Source organism: Patagioenas fasciata, chromosome 10 (genome assembly GCF_037038585.1).
Source record: "Patagioenas fasciata isolate bPatFas1 chromosome 10, bPatFas1.hap1, whole genome shotgun sequence".
In the NCBI taxonomy this organism is placed as follows: domain Eukaryota; kingdom Metazoa; phylum Chordata; class Aves; order Columbiformes; family Columbidae; genus Patagioenas; species Patagioenas fasciata.
In genome coordinates, this window is record NC_092529.1 from 9,913,702 (window position 1) to 9,937,134 (window position 23,433).

At 39.1% G+C, this 23,433-nt stretch overlaps 1 protein-coding gene across 12 annotated transcripts in view; it reads right to left on the reverse strand.

Moving 5' to 3' along the window:
• Positions 1-23,429, reverse strand: part of PBRM1 (polybromo 1) — a 60,831-nt gene extending 37,402 nt beyond the window's left edge. For 4 of the 12 annotated variants that reach the window (XM_065845206.2, XM_065845203.2, XM_071813091.1 and 1 more), the window contains exons 1-13: positions 23,299-23,400; positions 20,522-20,644; positions 19,284-19,439; positions 18,474-18,571; positions 17,739-17,886; positions 15,309-15,452; positions 14,480-14,596; positions 13,856-13,924; positions 12,893-12,991; positions 11,698-11,783; positions 9,060-9,158; positions 7,576-7,667; positions 4,030-4,246 (exon numbers count right to left, since the gene is read on the reverse strand). In XM_065845206.2, the coding sequence (XP_065701278.1) occupies positions 4,030-4,246; positions 7,576-7,667; positions 9,060-9,158; positions 11,698-11,783; positions 12,893-12,991; positions 13,856-13,924; positions 14,480-14,596; positions 15,309-15,452; positions 17,739-17,886; positions 18,474-18,571; positions 19,284-19,439; positions 20,522-20,560 (1,364 nt within the window). In that variant the 5' untranslated portion in view covers positions 20,561-20,644; positions 23,299-23,400. Of the gene's footprint in view, positions 1-4,029; positions 4,247-7,575; positions 7,668-9,059; positions 9,159-11,697; positions 11,784-12,892; positions 12,992-13,855; positions 13,925-14,479; positions 14,597-15,308; positions 15,453-17,738; positions 17,887-18,473; positions 18,572-19,283; positions 19,440-20,521; positions 20,645-23,298 lie in introns of those variants that run through there. The other 8 variants (XM_065845207.2, XM_071813084.1, XM_065845205.2 and 5 more) reach the window with 6 other exon arrangements.
• Positions 23,430-23,433: the final 4 nt, after the last annotated feature.

Here is a 23,433-nt window from a genome sequence, read left to right on the forward strand (position 1 = left end):
CAAAAGGAAAAGCCCAATAAATACGGGATTATTCTGCCCTAGACCACTAGGATATGATGCATATGCTCATAAATACCAAGGATATAAACCCTGAGTCTACTTCATGCTCTTGCCACTGTCCAGTAACAAACACTACAGGTCACTTTACATCTTCTCCAGTTGATCTGAACAGTCTCTGGTAGAGAAAGCAAAATGTATGGAGTAAAATGTTTGTAATTCATTCTTGTAGTCCAGCAAAATACTGACAAGTAATTACAGAACTTCAGCACACAAACACTTGGTGTTACAAAAGCTAACACATCATTAAGAGAATACTCAAGAAAACAGAGTAGAAAGGTTTAAAAAACTTGCATCAAAAGCCCCAGTTAATAAGACGATATTTAGCAAAAACATCAAAAAGGAGTTTTAATTTTTTCATAACAGAATAATTTAACATTCTTATTTGTCAAGGCACGTACGGCAATTAAGTGTGTAAACAAGCAGTAATCTCCTTGTTTACTGCTGTTATTATAAATATTTATAAAATAGATTCAAACTTTCAAAGGATTAAGGGAAAACAAAAATAATGTCTGAAGGCCATTCTGCATCTTACAAAAAGGTACCCAAGACAGCTAAACTACTGTAGAGATTAAGAACATAAAAAAAAAATCAAAAGGCCAGTCCTGTGTATAAATCCATTCAGGAGCAGCACTGGACAGAAATGCTGACAAACAGACTTTCCTCTCCCCTTGGATGTAGATGGCGTCAGCATGATTTGTTTCCAAGTGACAATTCATACTGACAAATTGGCAGAATTAGGTTTTAAGAATCTAATAAAGTGAAGACTACCACAGCTGCCTTAGATTTGAATATTAAATATAAGACAAATGTCTAAAGTGACTCAACTGCCAGAGGACAAGGAATTGCACTTCAGAAATCATAACCACCAAGCTAGGGAAAGCCCTCTCAAGTCCTACTCTGCAGTTCATCCTCTTGCAGGTGAGTGAGTGAGTGTGTCTGCAACATTCCTGCTTTTCCACTCTTAGCTCAAATTTTGCTTAAATATTAGTAGCATGTAGTTTATCAACATTCTTGTGCAACTCTGGCACGTTTGTTTTCTTTCAGAGAACTAAAACAAGCTTTGAGAGACTGGACAGCTGGAAGAAGAAAAACTGTAAAAGTTTCTAGTCTTCCAATTAATTTAATAAATTAGAATTACAGAACTGTAAGTTTTTACTTCGATTGCTGCTGCAGGAGGTCTGGGTTCAGCTTTCTGAAACAGTAACCTAAAGGACTACACCTCAACGGAAGTACCACTTCTTCCATTCAAACTGCTTCCCCCTCCTGTCCCTTTGCACTACTCCTCTTTATTTCGAGTTGTTCTGTATCCAACTTAAAACTGTCAGGGAGGAGGGTGAAAAGAAGAAAAAAGCAATGCCCTGAGAGAAATCAATGACAGTCAAGGATTAGACTGATTAAAAAATTAAATATCAATGTCCTTCCTCCTGATATTTAAAGCTGATACACAACTCTACATCCTTATCACACCAGCCTCACAAATGGATCAGGAAAGAACCACTGACAGGGAGTTCCCTGGAGCATTTCCCTCCTCTGGCGCAGAAAAGTCTGAGCCACTTGCCTTAGGAATCACTAATGCTGTGAAATTTAACAAGGAACACAACACAGCTCTTGTAAGGATGCCAGGATCTGGCCCCTATGTTCGGAGTAACTGAACTCATTCTGTTACATTATTTCCCAACTGTTCCTCCGGTCATTTGTTATTACAGAATGACTTTTCACCAGCAATGTTAAGTTTGCAAAATAACTTCCACACCACGCACTTCTACCACACCTGAAAGTCACAGGCTCACAGTGTCATGCCTTTCTTTGTAAATAGTACATTCCTGTTCTATAGCTCTGAATTTTGTCCTGTTTGAGGTCGGGGGACTCATATCAGTGTGTGTATGAACACCTGCTGGGAGGGAATGAAGAGGGAGCAAGACTCATCTCAGCTGTGCCTGCTGCCAGGGCAAGAGGTAACGGGAACAAATGGAAACACATGAAATTTCACCTGAGCACAAGAAAAAGAAAAAGGGACTTTGTTGTTGGTGGTTTTGTTTGGTTTGTTTTCTTACTGCAAGGGTGTTCAAACACTGGCTCTGGTTGCCCAGGGAGATTGTGGAGTCTCCATTTGTGGAGATATTCAAAACCTGATTGGACACAGCCCAGGATCAGCACTCAGCTCAAATGACTGAGGTTTGTAACACTCATGAAGTGATTGAGAGACCGGGATAGGCATGATGTACATCTCATTAAAAAAAAACTATACCCTCCAGACAACATATGTTATTTTGTAAGGATTTTCCTGCATTTAAGACATACAAACTCCTGAAATATATGACTAGCTGTAAAATTTGCAACTGGCACTCATTTCACAGTTCAGTCCGGCAGGACAGCCTAGGTAGGCAGACACCAAAGCGCAACAGACGAGACAGGAATGCCAGGCCTCACCCCAACACCTTCAACTTCTCACTAGGACAAAAATAAAACCCACAAACACAAAAAATCTCCACCCCTAATGACTGGCAGTTTTGAATACATAAAGACATATTTGAAATATCAGTAAAATAACGCTAGCTTCAGTTTTCCCTAAAGCACATCATTCAAGCACACATGTACATGACTTCAAGGCTTTTTAAGTATAGTAAGAACCGAAGATTATGTGGTGATTTAAAGAACAGTTGAATTTCAGAATTTGCTAAAATAAATTGGACTACTATAAATACCGTACTTTAGCTTGTGAGCTACAAACACTATTTCTAAAAAGACTGTTTGTCCCTTTTTATTTTCTAAGCTCTCAGGCAATAAGTAATATTTTCCTACAGTTCCTCATACATTTGCATGCAACTTCTGCACTGCTCACATAGCCAGGTTTAACCTGCCTACGCTGTAAGGAAAGCAGAAATGCAGCTGCCTCCCCATGGCAAATTATTTGTACTATAACTGATATCAAGGATATTGTTAATGGAAAGTCTTTCTCAATTAAATCTGTTTATGGATCATTTCAGACTATATTCTTTGGTACATTCAGACAAAAAGCTCCCCAACAACTCTCAGTGATTTTTCTCAATTTTACCTTTTTTTTTTTCCATCAAGTACATTCTGTGCTTCATTCAAGACAAGACACTTTCTTTGCCAAGCCAACAGCTGTACCAAGACATATGAAAAAATGCTTCAAAGCCACTGATTGATAGATAACCAGCGTAGCAGCTCCACACTTGTTCCCCAGCACACACAAAACACACCGTGACAGATTAACCCCCCCCTCCCCAGGAGCTGAGGACTCTGCAGTGCAGGTCAGGCAGGGACTGGAGCCCCAGCTGAGGCCGGGCAGTGCCACTGAGCTCTATCAATGCACTCAGGACCCATCACATCAGCTTACCTTGGACCGCTAAAGAAAGCTATTCCTTGCTTCTTTTTACTCAAGTTTTTAATTCAACAACTGCGCTCTGTCAGTTAATGAACCTTTCATGGCTCAAACATTTATAAATAGTGTAGTGCGTTAGTACTTCAGCCCAGACTAGATACATCATGAATGACGATAATTATTCTCCACAGTTATACTGTGACCAGGACAAAAGGAACGTAATTGCACGTATCTACAATTCACATTGCTGAAGACTATTAATTTAAAAAACATGGCAGTAAGAGGTAACCGAGCCATCACAGTCAAGGAAAGAGAACAACGGGGGGTTCTTCAGAAGCTTTCCTCTCTGCTGCCCACCTAGCCTGCAGATTTATTCACATGGGAGTCTTTCAGGCACATTACAAATGAAAGTCCATGGAGAATAAACCAAACAGCAGCTAGCTATAAAAGATGATCAAAAGACTGATGCGGACTGAGTTGGAACAAGAAGCAACCCAACACAGAGGAAAGATGGTATACACTGCATTAGGCATCGAGAACTTGACCACAAGATCAGATTCTGGAAATAAAAGAAATCCTTGAATAGTTTCCCACCAGATGTAGTTTGCATTCTGTTTTCTTACCTGATCTGCTGCAAGGAAATAGGTGATTTAATTTGCTGATAATAATCAGGATACTTTTTCTTGGAGGGCAAGTGGAAAAAGGGTTCAGATATGAGCTGGCCCTGATTATTTCGGCAACTTCTAACTGTGTCATAAAGCTGATAAAGAGGATTAGAAGTGTCCATGAAGGATGTAATGCTCTCAGCTTCAGATTCTCCCTCTTCATAACGAGCAGCAGCTGCACAGAGAGAAAAGAAAAATGGGAAACTCAGCATGGCAACTCAGAGTGGGTTTTTTGGTTGACTTCAAATGGACAAAGACCTAAACCAGAAGAAAAGGCAGTCCCTCGATCAAGGGTATTCAGCCACTCTCTGGCAGTCAGATTCATACCTCAGAAAAAGACATCACAAATATATCTTATGAGCCTCAAGCTGACAAAAAAGCACTTTATCCAGGCATTGCAATCTCTCTCATCAGACAAGACTTGAGTTCTGTCAGTGGCAATACCGCCCTGCCACACACAAGTGCTGAGAAATGTTCACATATGAGACTATGTAACAGGACTGTTCAACCACACACCACCTATGCAACAGCTACATCCTTATTTACCCATCCAACCATTAATACTAGTATTTGTGCCAAATACATTTGTATATTGAACTACTGCCATTCTGCTATCTGACAAGAACTCACTATGAGAATAAAAATTGGCAAATCATGTCTGGAATTTTCAAAGATGCCTAGTCAGTTAAGCAAAATGGCCAAATTTAAAATTACTTTTTGTATATATATCAAAAAACTGACTTCAGAACTCCTATAATCCTTTAGACCAAACTAATCACAGCTCAGTTCAAAAATTGTGAAGTTCAGTAGAAAAAAACTGACACTAAAGCCTGAAGATGCACCGATCATATCTGCAGCTAAATGAAGGAGAAAGAAATATTTTAGAATTATTATACAATTCCCATTAACATTTCATATTAAAGCATTTACAAATTTTATAGCAAACTTTTCTGGTTATATGAAGCATGTATTATGTCTCAGGATTAGGATGAATGGAAAAAAAGATATGAAGAACTAACATTTACTGCTGGTAAAATGAGGAGAAACATTACATGAGCAACAGAAGCACAAAAGGAATGAAAATACACCAGCAGGGGAAATACAGGGTGGGAAGCGATAAATGGCCAACCTTCAGCGCTCCTCAGTAACACCAACAGTGTAATTTGCACATTGCCGACAGGCATAACACAAAATCTACGTGGTTTTGCACATGCTAGAGCTAAATTATTGACTCTTTTTTCCCCTCTTCTCAAAGTTTGAAGGAAAGTTTGGCAGATGACACCCTGGGTAATTCAGTTACACAGAAGACAGTTCCCTAACGCTCACGCCAAGTTTCCAGCTGGCATTTTCATTACTGCTCAGTGGAGGCTGGCAATGTTTCAAAATTTCTATCCAAGTTCAGTAAAGACATATTGACATGATGACCAAGCCAGGGGACACTGCATAACAACATAGTACTATCATTTTTCCTCTGCAGTCTGACACTGTAGATCTACACAAGCTTATGACACCTGGGACCTACCAGCCAAGTGAGATGCAAGCTAGAACACAAGCAGACCTCAGAGGATGTGCAAACATATAACAAAGATTCTCACTACTGATTCAGGGAAGACACTAAAAATTATCCTAATTATGCATCTGTATGCCAGTCAGCATCACCTAATGGCCTAGCACCTACTACACAGTAGCCAGCAAAGCAGGAGCTGGACAGAATAAGGTAGAAAGAAAGGACTGGAGTTCGCACTGTGTTCTCCTGTAAGTAACACATGGAGATAAATGTTAACAGCTAAGAGAACACTATCAGGTAAAGTAAGTTTCCAAAATACAACATACAGCAAAATACTCGGTTTGGTTTTGTTTACTCAAACGGTTCAATTCAGTTTGTTTACTAAAACAGTTCAGTTTTGAGTGCTCCATAAAAAAATAAAAAGCAGAATAGAAAAAGCAGAACTCGTGTTTATGAAAGAGAAAAAGAGAGAAACTAGTCAAGTATCTGCTGTTCTCTGACATGTGGCAGTCAGCAACAAAGCGGTTCAATACCTTAAATAATAAATATACTTCCTTTGTATTAAAAGTAGAACAGGGCATTCCCGAAAATAAAAATCTGAGTAAAGTAAACAGGTACCACAAGGAAAGCGTTTACAAAATATTGTAATACAGTTGTAAATATTTTCACTATGATGTGTATGTTCCTTACAAGTGATGTGTCAAACATTAACTATTCTTACATATTCAGAAAATGACAGTGTTCTCCTAATATGAAACCTGTTATCTTAACTGAAGAATGTATTATTCAGATGAGAAGACAGAAAAATCAATTTGTTATGGAACAAACAATCTAATGCAAGACTGCAGATTCTTTAATACACAGTAGCACCAGGTCCCATATTGCCACCAAGCACAGGCTGGCAGTGGAGAGTACCAGGCAGTTATTCCCCCACAGCTGCAGTTAGCACATACAGGAAAAAAAAGCATCACCACAGTAAACCATAACCACAAAATATACTCCATTCAACAGCTGAACTCTGGGCTAATCAGGAAGAAAAATGCTTTCGCTTGCAGCAAAATCTAAGATGATCCAAAAAAATTCTACAGCACTGGAAAACAGTGGTGAGTACAATTCAATTACCAGGTGTGAAATAAATACTACAAAAATACACATTGAAGAGATGCATCATTACACATCAATGCAGAAATAATGTAAAGAAAAAATAAAACAACGGTATATGTACAAAAACATTTTGGAAATCTGCTCTGAGATGAATGCAAAGAAGTTACTGAGAATGTAACTATGAAGGCAGACTAACTTAAAAGACAACCTATAAGAATTTATTATCAACACTGAAATATCTGATACAATGCATATACTATGGCATACATGCTTATAGTGTAATGCTAAAGCACGCTTCTGACACTAAGGATGATGTACGAAGGCATGCCTTTCTGTGTGCTTTTGTTTGAACATAAAGCTGCATGCAGCACTGCATTACCACTAGGCTAGACCAGATATTTCTAAATCAAGGTCTAACATTTATCTATCCTTATACCTCATGTAGATTATCTTCACCTTAAAGAAATAAAAACTGGCAAGTACCAATGGCACCAGAAAGAATGAGCCAGCATGAGGGAGATTTCTCTCAATCGCAGCAGTGTAAATCTCTTACTGCAAGGAGCACCCAGTGCCTCCTCTTCTGTTTCGTATCAGAAGGAATAAAAACAAGCGCAGTGCCCTAAAACTCAGATAAGTGTACGTGGAAACTCACACACTGAATTAAAAACATGCAAGCAGGTTTGGCCTACCCTGTCTTACCAGCTGTACCTTTATAAATCTGTACTTAGAGGAAAGAGGGATTAGATTTAACACAATTACATCCTGAGTTTGGAAACACTGCAAAATATATTTGAAATAAAGATAATTTAATCTATCAGGCGCTCTACAGTTCTGCTTTTACCAGACATTTTTATTAAAGAAAATAAAATTAGAAACTGCATTTCAGTTCCTACCAGCCAAAGCTGCATCCTCATCACTTTCTGATCCATATTGCAGTGCCATGGTTATTGCTGATAAACGATCCCCTTGGGCTGATCTTTTGTTACTACAAAGAGAAAACGTAAAAGTGCAAAATTGAAAATAAAAAAAAATAAAAAGGGTTATCATGTTAACCATTAACAGTCACCAAGAGCATGTCAGTAAACAAGTGAATCTCATGAGAGCTGCCTACATTATCAGCAACACAGACATGACTGTGCAAGACAAGACTGGAGCCCTTAACAAGCGAAACATGAGTTTGTCTCTATTTTAAGAGGTGTCCTTCCAACCGAAAAACTGGTCACACGACCAGAAAGCTAGAGCTCAAGCTAGCTACCTTCTGTCCTATTTTGAACACTTGACTATTTGAATTACTGGGGGAAAAGAGGGATGACAACAAGTCTTTCCCAATTAATAACTTTGTTAATTGATCCTGTTTTTCAGGGATTCGTGTACAGAAAGGAATTGAGTACGCTGCAAGCTGTAAAGGCTATATCTTCCCCCCTTTCCCAACCGCACCTGAGGCATTTTCACATCACACAGTGCCTGTGTGTGAAGCAGCTTCCTCTGCTTTTGAGTTGAGAGTAAATCAGCATCCACAAAGACTTCTTCAACATCCCTCTCTTCCTCCCTTTGGTCCCAAACCTGGGGCACAGGATTTCGTATCTGCACCATAGGCTACATCTGACAATCTGTTTTTTCACTAGGTTGGCTCTTTAGGCACCTCTAGCAAGGGGCTCAGCCTTGCCCTGCAGGAGTGACTGAAACTGGAAGAAGTAGACAGGTTGCTTGAAATGCCACCAACTTGTTACAAATCCTCAGTCCCTCAGAGACCCGGTGCCAAGCCGCGGGTTCAGAGCACACAGGCAGGGAATTAGCCGACAGCAGCACTGCTTCCAGACAGTCACCCACAGACTGGAGACACGAGACCCCTGCTGTTACCAAAAATCTCAACTGATGGATGGAGGAACAAACCAGAAAGCCTCCGGTGATCCAGTCTACCCAGCAAGTCTGTTATAAATGCATCCCAAATGCAATACTTTCCTTTTACAGGCTCCACTGGTTTCCACCACCCATCTCTTAATTATTTAGTCCTACTTGTCATTTCTTTTTAGTCTCAAAATATGACTTTTCTAGGTTTACAACACATTTCCATGTTATTTTTCACCTGCTCTATTTTATTATGAAGTTTAACATACTGTTCTTCAGATAATTTCTAAGAAAATAATTGCATATAGAGTATTTCACAACAGGTGTTTTAAAACGTTAAATATAAATCAAACATGGAAGAGTAATTACAGCAAAGTAACTTATTAATCATACTTGATATTTGACTGTAATATATTTGAATCTCAAAAGTATTTGAGTCAATACTGAAGAGCACTCTCAATTAAAAACAAAATAGTTTTTCCATATGATGACAACCCAGCTTTTCCTCCAACTCCACAGTTTTACTTACCGGTAATATTTGTTAGAAGAATTTCTCTCATCACCAACACTGCCTTTACCCTGTGAGGAAGGACCTGTCAGCTTGGAAGCAGTCAAATTTGATGGAGTCCTTAAGGCAGAAGAGCCAAGCCAAGGAAAGGGGAAAAAAAGAGGCCCACCTTAGACCCAAGGAAAGACGCAGCAAGGATAAAGCTTTTTACAGAACTACTTTGACAGATCAGCCAAAAAGTTCAGAGACAGATACAAAACGCTTTAAAGCTAGAAGTAATACTAAGATTCATTTAGTGCCCCAGCATTAATATCGATTTTGTTTATGAAGTCAGAGGAAGGTAACATCCAGGTTGAGGACTGATAGCTACACACGCAGCTCAGCCTACAATAGCAGTGAAAGCAGGCAACAAAACATTCCTCAGCATCCAGGTAAAGCTCATCATACAGATCCAACCGTGCTTTATCAATATTAACAAAATCACTGTCAAGTTGCTTGACAGAACGTATTGTCAAGCAACTTTATTTTGCCACTTCATTTAAGGGAGGACAGTTAAATGCACCAACAAAGAGCAATTTAGTAGGACAAAGGATACAACGAACTCTGCCATAGAAAAGCATGATTTTGGGCACAGCAGCAACATGTCTGTAGAACTTAGGTTAGTAGCACTGTGATGGATTTGAGCCTGATGCACCAATGACAAACATGTAAATTCAGAATAAAAATACAGTAAATGAACTTTAAATGAACTTATGGGGGTATTTTAACAAAATCAGCAACAGGTAAAGCAGACCCTGCTTTGAGACAGCTAAGCAGTTATGAAATTAAATAAAAAAATAATGATTCTGTGATGCAAATTCAGCAGAAAGAAATAAAAAAACCCCAATGGTTTGATAAAAAAAGAACCAGTGAAATGCAGAACAGAAGGTGAAAGGCTTGGTTTTCATGATACTTTTCTCTCACCTCATTTTTTTGCATTCAGCCCAATATTATTGGAGCCTGCTTCAAGCATTATAATTTTTTTTGCAAGTTAGAGAAACAAAGAAGGGAGCTGTCAATTATCCTGACATTCAGATTACTTCAGGATTTGCAGGTCTGTTGAGAACACAGTACATGAGAGAACATCTAGAATAAAATAGCTGAGAAGTGGAAATGGGTTGGCAGTGCAAGAGAGGAATTCAACTAACAAATATCAGTGTGATTTATCTGTCATCCCTTCTTATGCAAACAGCTTTATTTTGGAGAAAAACGGTTAAGCCTCAAATTAAACATGACACACATGTGACATCCCGAGCTTCACCAATGGCCAAGACACTGAGAAAAATAAAAGTTTCGATTTAAATATAAAACTTCAATGCCTATATGTAATTCTAGTTACTGCAAACACGTATGTACATTCAGTGGCTGTAGAATCAAAGTCTTCTGGCACTACACCACACTTTTAAGAAGGAAAATTATTAAACTATGTGTCAGGAATTACTCCCTAACACTGTTTCTGCCTTTATGTTTTAAGTGCTCCAACAACAATGCACCCAAACATGGGAAGCACACTGACACTGAACAAATGAACCAGAAAAAAACACTGTATGTTGAATATCTCAAGGCATCAAATAGTAAAAAATCAGGTAACTTCCATTTCTTTCACACATAATAATCCTAGGCAACACTTTTAAAACTGACACCATCTACACTTTTTTCAGACAACAAAAATATTTTAACTGCCTTTCAGTAAAGTGAGTGTTAATGTTTTCAGCTGTAGCATACAAACCTTTGCAGGAAATGACAGCAGTTATTTTCCAGCATCAAATTCCACTAAACAGTTCAAATACATAAAGAGAATTCACCCTGTAAAGAGTTTGCTAACTCCTTGGGTGACTTGCAATATGTTGCTCTACTTTTTTAGATAAACGACACAGTTCTACTGGCAAATAATACCTAAATCTACTTCTGAGTGCTATTTACAAGTAAAAGGTTTATATGAGAATAAGTCTAATAGAATTTCAGATCTAAAATGACCACATCACTTCTCTGTACACCATGGATTTTTCACAGGAAGAAAACAATGTTTCCTAAATAAAATAATTCCATCAAACAAGTAGAGGTATCAACAGTGTTTTATACCTTCCTGTTCAAGACTAAATCTATATTTCACTGATTAAAAAGTTCAGATCTTCAGTGCCCTGTGCCTCTTTTCATAGCTAGAAATCGGTTTTTGAGCAAGAGTTTATATAATGTGCACTTCCCTCTAAATACCTTTTGCCTGAGGTTTTGTTCCTATGTTTCTGCCCCTACCTAATTAACTCTGAGTTCTTATGTTTCAGCTCTTAACAAGGTTCAAGGATATCCAGCATTTTTGGTAAAGGACAACAATGCACCTTGTTCCTCGCTAGTCCTTTTCTGTTATTAACTTTTAAACAGATATGGTGGAAGTCGGCTATAGCTTAAGTTCTAAAAAATGCACTGACAGTTTTTCACAATGAAATATTTCACCACAGAAGTATTTAAATTAAAAGTTTCCTTCCAAACACTATTTTACAATTTATAACTTATAAAGCAACAATAAACTAAGTTTTCAAGCAATTATTTCCCACAGCAAAATTAAGGGGACGTCTATAGAGATTTTTATATGAGATTATAAGAAGAATTCTACTTTCAGTACCTGATTCGGAGACTTGACTTGGCCAACTCACTGTGTTCAATTTCAGCCTTTTTCATATTAAATATTTTTTTAATTGCATTTGCATCCTGTCAATTAAAAGAATTTTTGTTTAATGTTGAAAGTGAAGAATGTTATACTCAGCAGGTATATCCACCCATCTAAAAATCTAAAACAAAAATGAAGCAGCTTTTACATTTCGATATAAAACAATTTTGCATCAGAAATGAAGCACAGAAATACGCTGCCTGAAATACACGCACTGTGGCCTGTAAAAACTGAACAGAATAGCTGAGTAGCTTCAAGCTACCTACAATTTGGAAATATACACAAATACCATTTCGAACTGAACAGGCCAATGAGTTTCTGTGACTTTGCAATCAAAAAGTTACTACAATTACGGAGTTCCACAATGCTTGCTCTCACTCATTCTATATCCGTGGACTTGATTCTCAGCGTAACAGTTCACAAAATAGAGATTACAAGTTTGGAGTGAGGATACAAGTGTGAGTAGTGTTGCTAGAAACTGAAACTACAATCCCAACAGCAGTGCAATTGGAAAAGTTCAAGAACCACTTACATAATAACGTCATACATATACAAGGTTTCTTACTATGAAGCCCTTAAAAACCTGAGCACATAAAGGAATAATTTACCACTGAAATTCTCTTAATTCCAGAGTAGCTGGAAACAGTAACGCGGTAATTTGTACACAAAATGTCGATGCACTAAGTACGAAAAAGATAGGAGGTGCAAATGGTCACAACAATACAACTAAAAGGATCTTCAAAAACTACACAAAGAAGGCATGACTCCAGTTTTCAAGCTTATGATGAAAACCACAAGCAGTTCCTGCCATCTGAAAAGAGATAACAGCTGAGTACTACCCCTATCACTTGAACCTGGAGTTTCAGCCATTTCAACTTCAATCACAAGGATCCTTCATGCCTCCAAAGAAGTCATGCAATTCATACCCTGAGATAAAATTTAATTGGAAAAAAGTCATATAACTCAAGAAAAAATTACATATACCCCAATCATACTAAAAACAATATGAAAAAGCCACTAATAGCTATTTTTTTAGAAATGCAAAGAGCCTTTAGGGCCTCATGCTAAAGATTCATCTAAGGATCAATTGGCACAGAAAGTAGTAAAGAAAACCTGAGCTCGAACCAAACTATGAACAACTGAAACTAACCTTGAATACTTGTGATCCAGGCTCATTGTAGGTTTTGGCATTCTTTGCCAGAAGATCTATATCCTTGGCCATTGCATGAATGCTTTTATAAGTTCCGTTCTATACAACAAAAACCAGAACTGGTTAAGGTGGCAGCCTTCACATAGCACAAGAACTAAGTGAATAGTGAAAAGCAAAGGGAATTCATATAAAATAAAGGGAACATTTATAGAAAAAAAAGAACATATTTATGAGGAGAACAGGTAAGTATTTGGAAAAAGTTGGCAATAAAAAATTAACAACCATAAGTTCTAAGTCCTTATAGAGTTAATGAATGCTAAGTAAAAAACTGAAAAAAATACTTAACGCGTCAGATTATCTTCATTTTGAAGGGTTCTGACAAAATGTTATTTTACCTTTATTCTGTAGTTCTATTAATCTGAGTGCTATCCCTCACTATTATACAAAAAGTTAGAATAACAGAACATTTCAAATTACTGGAGGAGCAAGATGAAAAATGCATCAGTACAAAACATCTATTTACAGCACCAGAACAAAAGTAGCTGATAATGCATGACCAAGCTTCAATACCTCAATGTTTTACACCAGCAGTACTTGCCAAGGAACTACTTTAAACCATTAAACAGCAAGTAACCCAAGATATTCAAGCTCAGTGCCAGCACACCACAGTATACAATCACAGAATCACAGGGATTGGAAGGGACCTGGAAAGCTCATCCAGTCCAATCCCCCCGCCGGAGCAGGAACACCCAGATGAGGTTACACAGGAAGGCTTGATCTTCAACACAGCTACTTCTCCAGCATTAACCCAGGACAAATCATTAGACCAGCAGAGTGTTTAGATTTTTAAGTAGCAGGGGAAAAACACATTGTCTTTCCTACCACCATAAGCCCTGGCTTCTAATAACTTTAGAATGCTTACTGTTAAATAAGTCTGCACTACAATATATACTCATACTGTACCTGTATCCTTTGGGCAATAGTTTTGAGATCTATGGGCTCCTTTATTATCGCATAATAATCTGGATATTGCTGCAAAACAAAAGTAATGTATACATTACTATAAACAGTCACAAAGCTATTGTTCCAATACCTCATAAAATGAGCTATTAAATTAATTGCAGATAAGAACAGTGCAAGCTTCATAAACATAGCACTAGGCTTTAATTTGGGCAAGCCAGATCATAAGGCAGATGCAAGGAATTAGAATTCATCAATAAATTGACATAAAGGAACAGTTCTGTCTGAAAGCCAAATACGTGGTGATGGTCTTCAGAGTATTAATTTTGCTGGTTAAACTTGTTACACCACACCCTAAAACAGAACAGTGAAAACAGACATATTTTAAAAGACAAAAAACTCCACACACAAAAAAAAACCACAGTTAACAAAACTGGCAGAACAGGGCAAGCCCTAATCTGCAATGAAGGGCTGGGAATGAGTCGGTCGGAGCAAAGGAGGGAAGCTCTAAAAGCAGCTGGAGTTTGCCACTGATGAGACACTGTGTCCATCACAGCATATAACATCAGTTATATAAATTCCCAGGTTTCTAAGTTGGAATACAACCAATATTATTAAAATACCCACCACTTTAGAAGGAAGTTTCTGAAACAGTTCACTTATGAGGCGTCCTGATGGGTTTGTGGCAACAGCTACAGCTTCAAGAAGCTGTTCAAGAATTTCCTTCAGGTAACCTGGAGATGACTAATGTAAGAAATGAAATCACAAGAAGTTTTAATAGCAGCCACAGTGGAGTGATTCAAGTTGCACTGAAATGCATTAATTTACTTTTCAAAACCAGAAAAAAAATCAGCTATAAAACATGGATGTAACTTTTGAAACAACATTGTTTATGCATTTAGGTAAAGCACATGACAAAACTTCAATTTCACATTTAGACTGTGGACTGTCAGACAAGCATTAGATATTGTTAGGACAGACTCGATCATCGACATTAGTGAAAACATGCACCTCAACATCACAAAAACCAGACCAGCCCAAACTTCCTGTCATCATATCTGGTTTATAAAACACTGCAGGAAGAGCTGCACTACCTGAATGGGACTCGCTGGAAAACGCTGCCAGCAGACATGCAGTTGCCAGGTCTGCATCAAATCTTAGTGCTGGCGCGATACCAAGCACACGTCATATTAGTTTCAACTAAACCAGAACTGTGTTTTCTCCGTATGAGAAAACCTCATAATCTTTTTTTTTTTTTGCTATGCAAAAGTGAAACACACATATAGTGCTGTGAAATTATTAACTAATAAACTTGTATAAGAAATACCTTTTGGGTTATAATGTAACTAGGGAAAGACTTAATGCTTTTTTACGCAGAGGCCGATGTCCCTCTCAGAGTGAGTTGACACACAGGGCCATGGCCGCCTCCAACTGCAGTAATCATGCCCACACTTACTAATTCAGAATTTGCGCCTTGATTGTCATGTCCTTCCTCATCTTCATCTTCCTCCTCAGCATCACCTTTTTGAACAAATTCATTTTTTGTGCGCAAATACAACTCCCATAATTTGCAGGCCGCTTTATATTCAGGAGAATCAGGCTGCAAAAACAAATCAAACATTCTACTCAAATTTAAATCATTCTTATCTGTGGGCAATCTACAAGTTATTAGTCGAAAGGTATTAAATGTATTAAATAAATAACAGAAAACCTGGGAAACTGCCGCTTCAGCCGTTCTTCAACAGAGATGTTAATCACTATAAGTACCAGAAAATAACACCTCAATCATTCCAAAGCATTGAAATATTTCAGAAAACTGAGCAATAAAATTGCTTGGGTTGAGGCTTGGACAAGCTTATTAGATGAATCTGTAGAAACCATCAGGTTTTGTTGAAGGCTAACACTACTGATATTTAAACATCAGTATGACAGAAATGTGATTTAAGCCAATACTGCTGCCATTGTGTGACACTTGAAAATTAATTTCTACAGAACAAGAACGCCAATAAATGAGCCAGTAAAGCACTGCAATGATTTACACTCAGCACTAACTGTGAAATTCCAAAGAACTTGACAAGATGCTACCACCTGGGTACACATCTGGGTATATTTTTTGGAAGATCCAGAAGCATTAGTCAGCAAATTAAGTTCTGAAGATACAGAGTTGGTAGTGGCAGACAAGCATGTGTCTATTAACATTGTTCCTTAAGAACATTACCCAAAAGAAAGACGGCCTTTCCACTCCTACGTATTTTTCTTTCCCTTTCCTCTGTCACTTAACCTCTATTACAGGTATACCTGCAGACGTGTCACCTTATTACTGCTGATGACATTCTTCTTACTTCACTTTCTCAAGCTCTGACAGCTTGTAATACAAATGAGAAACCAACATGAGAACTATTCTTAAACTTACCTTATCAGGCTTAAATATTCTTAAGACACTAGACCAGGTGTTAATTATGAAAAACAGATTTAAAGTGTATTCTGCTCCACTAGCCTTCTTCCTTCTAGATTAACGTAAGATACTCAGAAATGCAAGACTTGAACTGAAATACTAAAAAAACCAAAGGTTTCTAATCTAGCACTGCCAATAAAACACCTGCTGCAATAAAGACCTTGACAATGAATCAGCTGTCCCTGTTTTATATGTGTCATCAGAACTGCGTGGGTAAGGTAAAAGATGAAAAAATATGAGGTTATGTTTGTGTGCCACACCTCCAGCTCACAGCTCCATATTTCTCTGGAAACATCAACATTCCCTTATCCTAGAATGATGACTACCTAGTTCTATTCTACATGCAAGATTTTTACGAATACAGGCATAATTTTGAGTCCACTATTCTATAGACAAAGGCAGCACACATTTTGTAAAACTCTAATCCTTCTTTCACGCCACCAAGTCCTCCTCCCTCACATAGAAACCACAAAAAAGCGAACATTAATGGGCGAGTGCCCTGCAAAGCTTCAGGAGTACACAATTAATTTGGTAATCTCTGTACTTTCCGTACCGTAACCAGAATGTGTAAATGCATTACTCTGATTATTTTTCAAAAAGCTACACACACAAATGAAAACAAAATAAACATTGCTTTTCTGAATGTCACCTGGTTACACTGATTGGATTATTGAGAAAGCAGTTATTTGGATCATCTCCAAAGTCAAAGATATATGGGAGGTAATATTAGCAGTTTTAGTTTTGCCATGTCATCTCAGTCACTACATATAAGTTCTGTTTTACGTATTTAACATAGCCTTCTGTTAAATGAGATTAATCCTTTTTTTCACACTTTCTTACAGCAACTGCAATAAGAACCATTACCATTTAAAATAAAGCATGTACCCAGTGTGGTGGAATGGACATGAGGGTTTCACCCTTGATGAAATACATCTTCACATACACTTACAATCTGTCATCACTGACCATGATAACCAACAGGTCTTTTTTTCATATTATTAAGTGGACAATGGAAGAGAAAGATTCAACATTCCTACTGTAAGCTTGCTGTTATTTATAAACTCTTCCTTTTGGGGATAAAAGTTCTCTTTCTGGTGACATAGAGTGCGTTTTAAAATGGGAAGGCTTTGATAGAAGAATATTTTTCTCAGTTTACATCTCTTACTTTTGGTTTCTATTCCTTTTGGAAAACTACATGAAGACCCTTCCTCACATTATTCTATAGTTTTCAACAGAAAAATTGTTATAGTAGAACATCTTACAAAGACATGATCAACCTTACAGAAATATATGCAAATAACTCCAAAGTATGCTGTTCTCTTACCAATAATAAAGGCTAAACTGAAAAGTTTTTTGGCCAAACCAAGGAAGAATTTGAACATCTCTACCACTTTTATAATGAATCTGAGCCTTTATATGTATTTTCCTCACCTTATAGTAAGCCTTTGCGTTGTTAAAAAGAAGCTGAAAATCAGCAGTCAGCACATTCACATCATCATATTCCTCCATCTTTAGCTTTTGCTGGATTTTCATTAAATCGATTGGCTGAGAAACCACTTCATAATAATCTGGCTGATTTCTGTTGCAATGACAAAAACAGGCATTGTATTCCAAGAAGTAAAACCAAAGCCACAGCACTAAAGTTTGTACGTGTCTACGGCTAAATAGAACAAAGAAAGTTCCAGTATATTTTGTTACAGCTATTAATAAAACATCTGGGCAGTAGATCAGGACAGTGGCCTATCTGTAGGCTTACTCTATTATATGTTCTGCTGCCATCCTCAAATTTCTGATTTTAAGATAAAATTCAGTCTCGATTGCATTTTCAAGGGTCACTTCTAATAATCTTACCAAGATACGCCCTTAGTATTACATTCCACCCCTTACGTAGAATATTTTATAGTCAAAGACATAGACGTTTTAGGCAAGTGTCACAGGTAACATTTTATATTAATTTACTACATCCTTTTTTGACTGAAATTGGGCACCAATGTTAGCATGTCTCATTGAATAATTGCATCAAACACTCAGATCAAATGCTCATGTGAAACTACGAGAAATTCAGCTTAAATATTTGATAGCTATTAATGTTGAAGTATTCCTCAATATCCACTTACTTCCTGATTAAATCTCAGCTTCAAGCCACAACCATAACCATGATCTTACCTTCGCTTCGGTGCCCTAATGAAAAGCTCACAAAGGAGCCTGCCTTGTTCATCTTTGTAATCTCTGATGGTGTTGTAAAGTTCATGGCATACAGCAATCTAAAATGCAAGAACAATAAAGCAATGAAATAGGAGAAAATTTGAAGGAGATAACAAATCAAAGCCTGCTTACAATGGGAAAGACAAGCTGCTCTAAAGCAGAAGTGTGAAGAAATCGGTGGATCTCATACATCAGAACAATATCTGACAAGTATGCCAGGTACTGCAGAATTTTACTTTTTTTTTTTTTTAAACATAAGGAGCTTTCTTTCAATGCTAATTCTAAGTAAAACTCCTAAAATGTAAATTAATTCAGTACAATTCTGAGTTATAGACATCTAAAACAACAGGGGTTCTTCTGCCCTGCAATTAATTAAAATTAGACTGTTAAGTCAAAGGCATAACATACACTTCAGCAATCACTGCCTGTGCCGTTCCCCACTTATCTCTCTCTGAATTTGCTATTCAGACACAGCTCTCAACTTCTGCACCTTATGATTTCAGCTCCTTCTCCAACATCCTTCCATCTGCTAAAATCATCAGCAAAAAAGAAGAAGAGCAGCAAAAGGAAAATGGGAAAGAAAAAGATGAAACCGGGGAGACAAGAACAAGCCAAAGCTGAACGAGATCCTAAACAAAGTTTAGGCAAGGCAGCAACAGATTCAGGACCAATGCATATGTACTACATATGATCATTCATTTCACAATCCAGCACCTCCCAGACAGGGATACAGTACCCCCCAAAAGTTGTGCATAATAAGAAGGTACTAACAGGATCTACAGTCGGGAGATTGGAAAGTCTCCTCCTCTTTCTGCTTGGGCCCGGTATGTTTGTGGAGTGGTGGCCGTCATCAAAGTCTCCTCCGCTGACGCTGCTGGAAGGCGAGGTTGCTCTTCGCCTCTTGGAACCCATGGAATCCAACTTCTTCTATAATGAAGACAGATGTTCTTAAACTCGTGGCATTGCATCCAAACTCTCTGGTGAGAGCTAACTTTGACGCCAGAATGCTTTAGGATGACTCACATACATTTGGTATACACTACAGTTCAGTTAAGCCATATATCTAAAAAACAGCTTTTTGAAAATTGGCAGGAGTAAAGGGAAATCGAAATGGTCCTACATTAAATACAACAAATCTACGATAAATTCTCTTGATTTATTGTCACTGATGACAGCAATGTCAGAAAGCCGAGGGCTCACAGTGATGAAGATGAATTTAGCAGCTCTTACTAGGATACATTTTTAAACTATCTACATTTTGACACCTTATCCCATGCATGATACCTATGTGAGAACCGCTGTTTTAAAGCAAAGAGCTGTACAGAGATAAGTGCTCAGTTCTGGTGTAAAAGCACATAATTTCATGTCAAATTAAAAAACAAACAAACAAACAACCCACAAAAAACCACAACCAACTAAACAAAAAACCCCACAAATACAAACAAAACAAAGTACAAACTAAAATTCAAATGGCTACTGAATACCTTGTCTTATATTCAAGCCAAAAAAGGGTCTGGACTACCATGTGACTACCACTTTATGTGTAGGATGAACGACTCAAGCATCAAGAAGTGGAAAAGCCATCTCCTTTTTTTGGCTGTAGTTTTCCATTTATCAACACAAAGACAAATTAATAACCACCATCCAATAGCTATGGTGATTTAAAAACCAAGTTGTCGGCTCTTTCCCCACTTCCAGTGACAGTATCATAAAAATATCTTTATTTGTAGCTATCTCAAAGGCTGAAGACAGAATAGATCCATCTATCCAAGTCTAAACCCATTTTCCAACCACAACAAGGAATTCCTTCTAGGAAGCACTCCATTGCTTTACAAGGTGTGGCAGCACGACATAACCATATTAGAGCATTTATGTTAGATACAACCAATTTCAAGTACACAGATGATTAAGGTAGGAATAATTAACAGTTAGGATAAAGAAAAACAAAAGTCTAAGGGAGAAAAATGGAGAGAATGGTGCACATACAATCAATAATTTGCCAGATTTACCAGAGTACAACCAGCACCTCGAAAAGCCAGTCTCCTCATAGTGTCTGATGGCCAAGTACAGATACTGGGAGAAGGGAATGCTCTAAGAGTAGCAAATCAGCAATGGTGTTAGTACAGTCAAAACTGGAAGACAAGAAAAAGGAAAGAGGGAGAGAAGAAAATTGAGAGTAGATACAGCCAGGTAGCTTATTAAATATTAATAACAATTATAATATAGGTAGATAATTAAATAATAAAATTGAAGAATAAATTGAATAATTACAGTGACAGAAAAACAAGCAAGAAACAGAAGGTAACTTTTTTTAGCTTAGCAGCAACCCTGTAAGTAATTTTGTCCACAGAACGCTAGACATTTTTGTCATTTTTACAGTAAAAACACATTTCTCTAATGTTCCTGAATACATATTACAGAATTCACAGCTACTTGCTAAAGAATGATTCATCAAGCACAGCAGGGAATAAACATAAGTGATACCTGATCTGAGAGTAAAAAACAGAAAGCAGTAAAACTTACGGAATGCAAAGTTTTACAGTGCTTATAACAATTAAAAAAAAAAAAAAATTAAAGGTCAAGAACATTTAATAGACTCTCTAGTAATGATGCACCTCCCTCAGTCTTCCGAGTAGATTTTTATCCTCACAAGCAAGCAATGTTAAGGATCCAGCCACAGAGGTTCACTAAAGATATACGTGTCAATTACTAAGCAGCCTCCAAGTTTCATTTTTCAGAAATTCCATGCAAAATGTGCAGAACTATTTTTATGACAAAATTATTATTTCTATTTAGTTCATCCAACTACTGTCTTCTGTAAAATCCCAGAGAGATTGTTTTCTTGTTCAGTATTCTGAACGTTTTCATAACAGGCACATACAGAGAATCTTTGTGGTTTATTAGCTGGCAATTCATCTCGGGAACAGCCAGTCAGCCTGTTGCTTTTGGCACTGCCTCCAACTTTTATCCGGGAGCTCCAGCGTCAAACAGCTAACACAGGCACGTGCTGCTGGGGAGGCTGCTGGAAAACACAAGTTCTTGGTTGTGAAAGAAAGGCAGGCAGGACTACTGGAACAAATAATTCGGGTTCATTCAGGAACCCGAAAGTACACTTAGTCCAAGGCCCTCCTGAAATAACTATATGGGGAGCCCCAATCAGCACCTGGCTGCAAACTGCATTTCGACTTCTCCGTGCCCGTTATCTGAGGCATGTGTGCTGCAGCTCTCAGCCAAACGGAGATGCTGGTGTACACTTAGATGACCAAGACACTTGGCCACTTTGTACGCAGCCTCTAAAACCGTTTTTCTTCTCTAATAACTGAGGAAGGTGCACAACACATACAACAGGCTGAACAACGTCATGAATACTCAGTGAGAATTGCTTATGTAAAACTCCTACCGAATGTCAGGCTCCAAAATGCAAACTTATCTCTCAATCTGCATGCTCATAAACACAGATAATCCTGCTGTCTACAGAAATGTATTCTCTTTTACTTAAGAACATGTCTCCTAGATTTTCTTCTGCAATGTAGCTACTAGTTCACAAGACTCTACAGAGTTGCACCAAGAATCTCCACCGCTACAAAGGAACCATCTCCTGTGCAACAGGAGCTTGAGTGTCTTAGTAACTGCTCACATTACCCATAAAAATGTCACATAACCATAGACCTTTCTATAAAAAATGCTTTAGCCATCACTAGTATACATGTATACAAACATATACACAATGGGTGCAAGACTGCCTCTCCTGAAAGCTGTACTAGACTGATGGTCACAAGTATTACCCAGTCTAACCTAATTAAACAAACAGTTTTAAATGCTGAAAATAAGCCAATGACGTTCTAGCACACATTTAATTTTCTGCCCCCAAATAAAAAACAACAACAAACAAACAAAACACCAAAAAAATATAAATACCACAGGAAGTGTTTTATCATTATATCATTCAACAGAAATACTCAATAAATCATGTTAAATTCAGCAAATGGAACAAGGGAAGGAAACACAGACAGAATTTCCCCCAATTACCGATCACATTGAAACCAGCTACAACGTGGGAAAGGAAGGACGGCACCAACCAGACACTATAAAAGGACCAAGCTGGTGAAGAAGTGAGAGACACGGCACATCAATCGATCGTTTTATCAACACTGGGACAAGAAACAAAGAGGCAAAGCATGGGATTTCCCCAAACCCTCCCACAGGCGGCCCCTGCCCGCACCCTGCCTGGTTTGTGAGGAGTTATTGTTGGCAGGAGGAGGAGACAAACACCTCTCCGGGCACCGGACCCGCCTGTGCGCTCTCGGCCTGACAGAACCGTGTCCCCCGGCCCGCGCTGCCATCCGCCCCGAGCAGGACGCGCCCCGGGCCGCGTTCCGAAGGCCCCGGTAGCGGCCGCGCCGCCGCCACCTGCCCTCGGCCACCCGCTGTCAGAGTTGCGAGCGCGGCCCGGGGACAGGACGGGGCGCTGGGGACGGGACGGGGCGCTGGGGACAGGACCGCGGGGAGGGCTGAGGGAAACACCGCGGCCCGCGGGGTCGGGACACCCGTGACGGACGGCGACACGGCGGGGGCCAGGGCCGCCGCGGAAGATGGGGACTGGGCGGGTGACACGGAGAGGCGGAGGGGCTCGGTGGCTCCGGGCCCGGCGCGGGCCCCGCCGTGGCGGAGCTGCTGCGCGGCCGGGCGGCGCTGCCTCCCCGCGGCGGCCACACAAAGGGAGGCAGCGGCCTCCTGACTCCGGCCCGCCGCCCCGCCTGCGCGACCCCGGCGCCGTGCCGCTCACCCAGCCGGCTCCGCTCCGCCTCCGACAGCCGCGGACCGCACTCGCCCGCCGCCGCCCGCGCCGCCGCCGGTGCCGCCGCCGGTACCGCCGCCGCTCCGGCCCGCCGAGCCCGCCGCTGCCGCAAAGCCCGCCCGG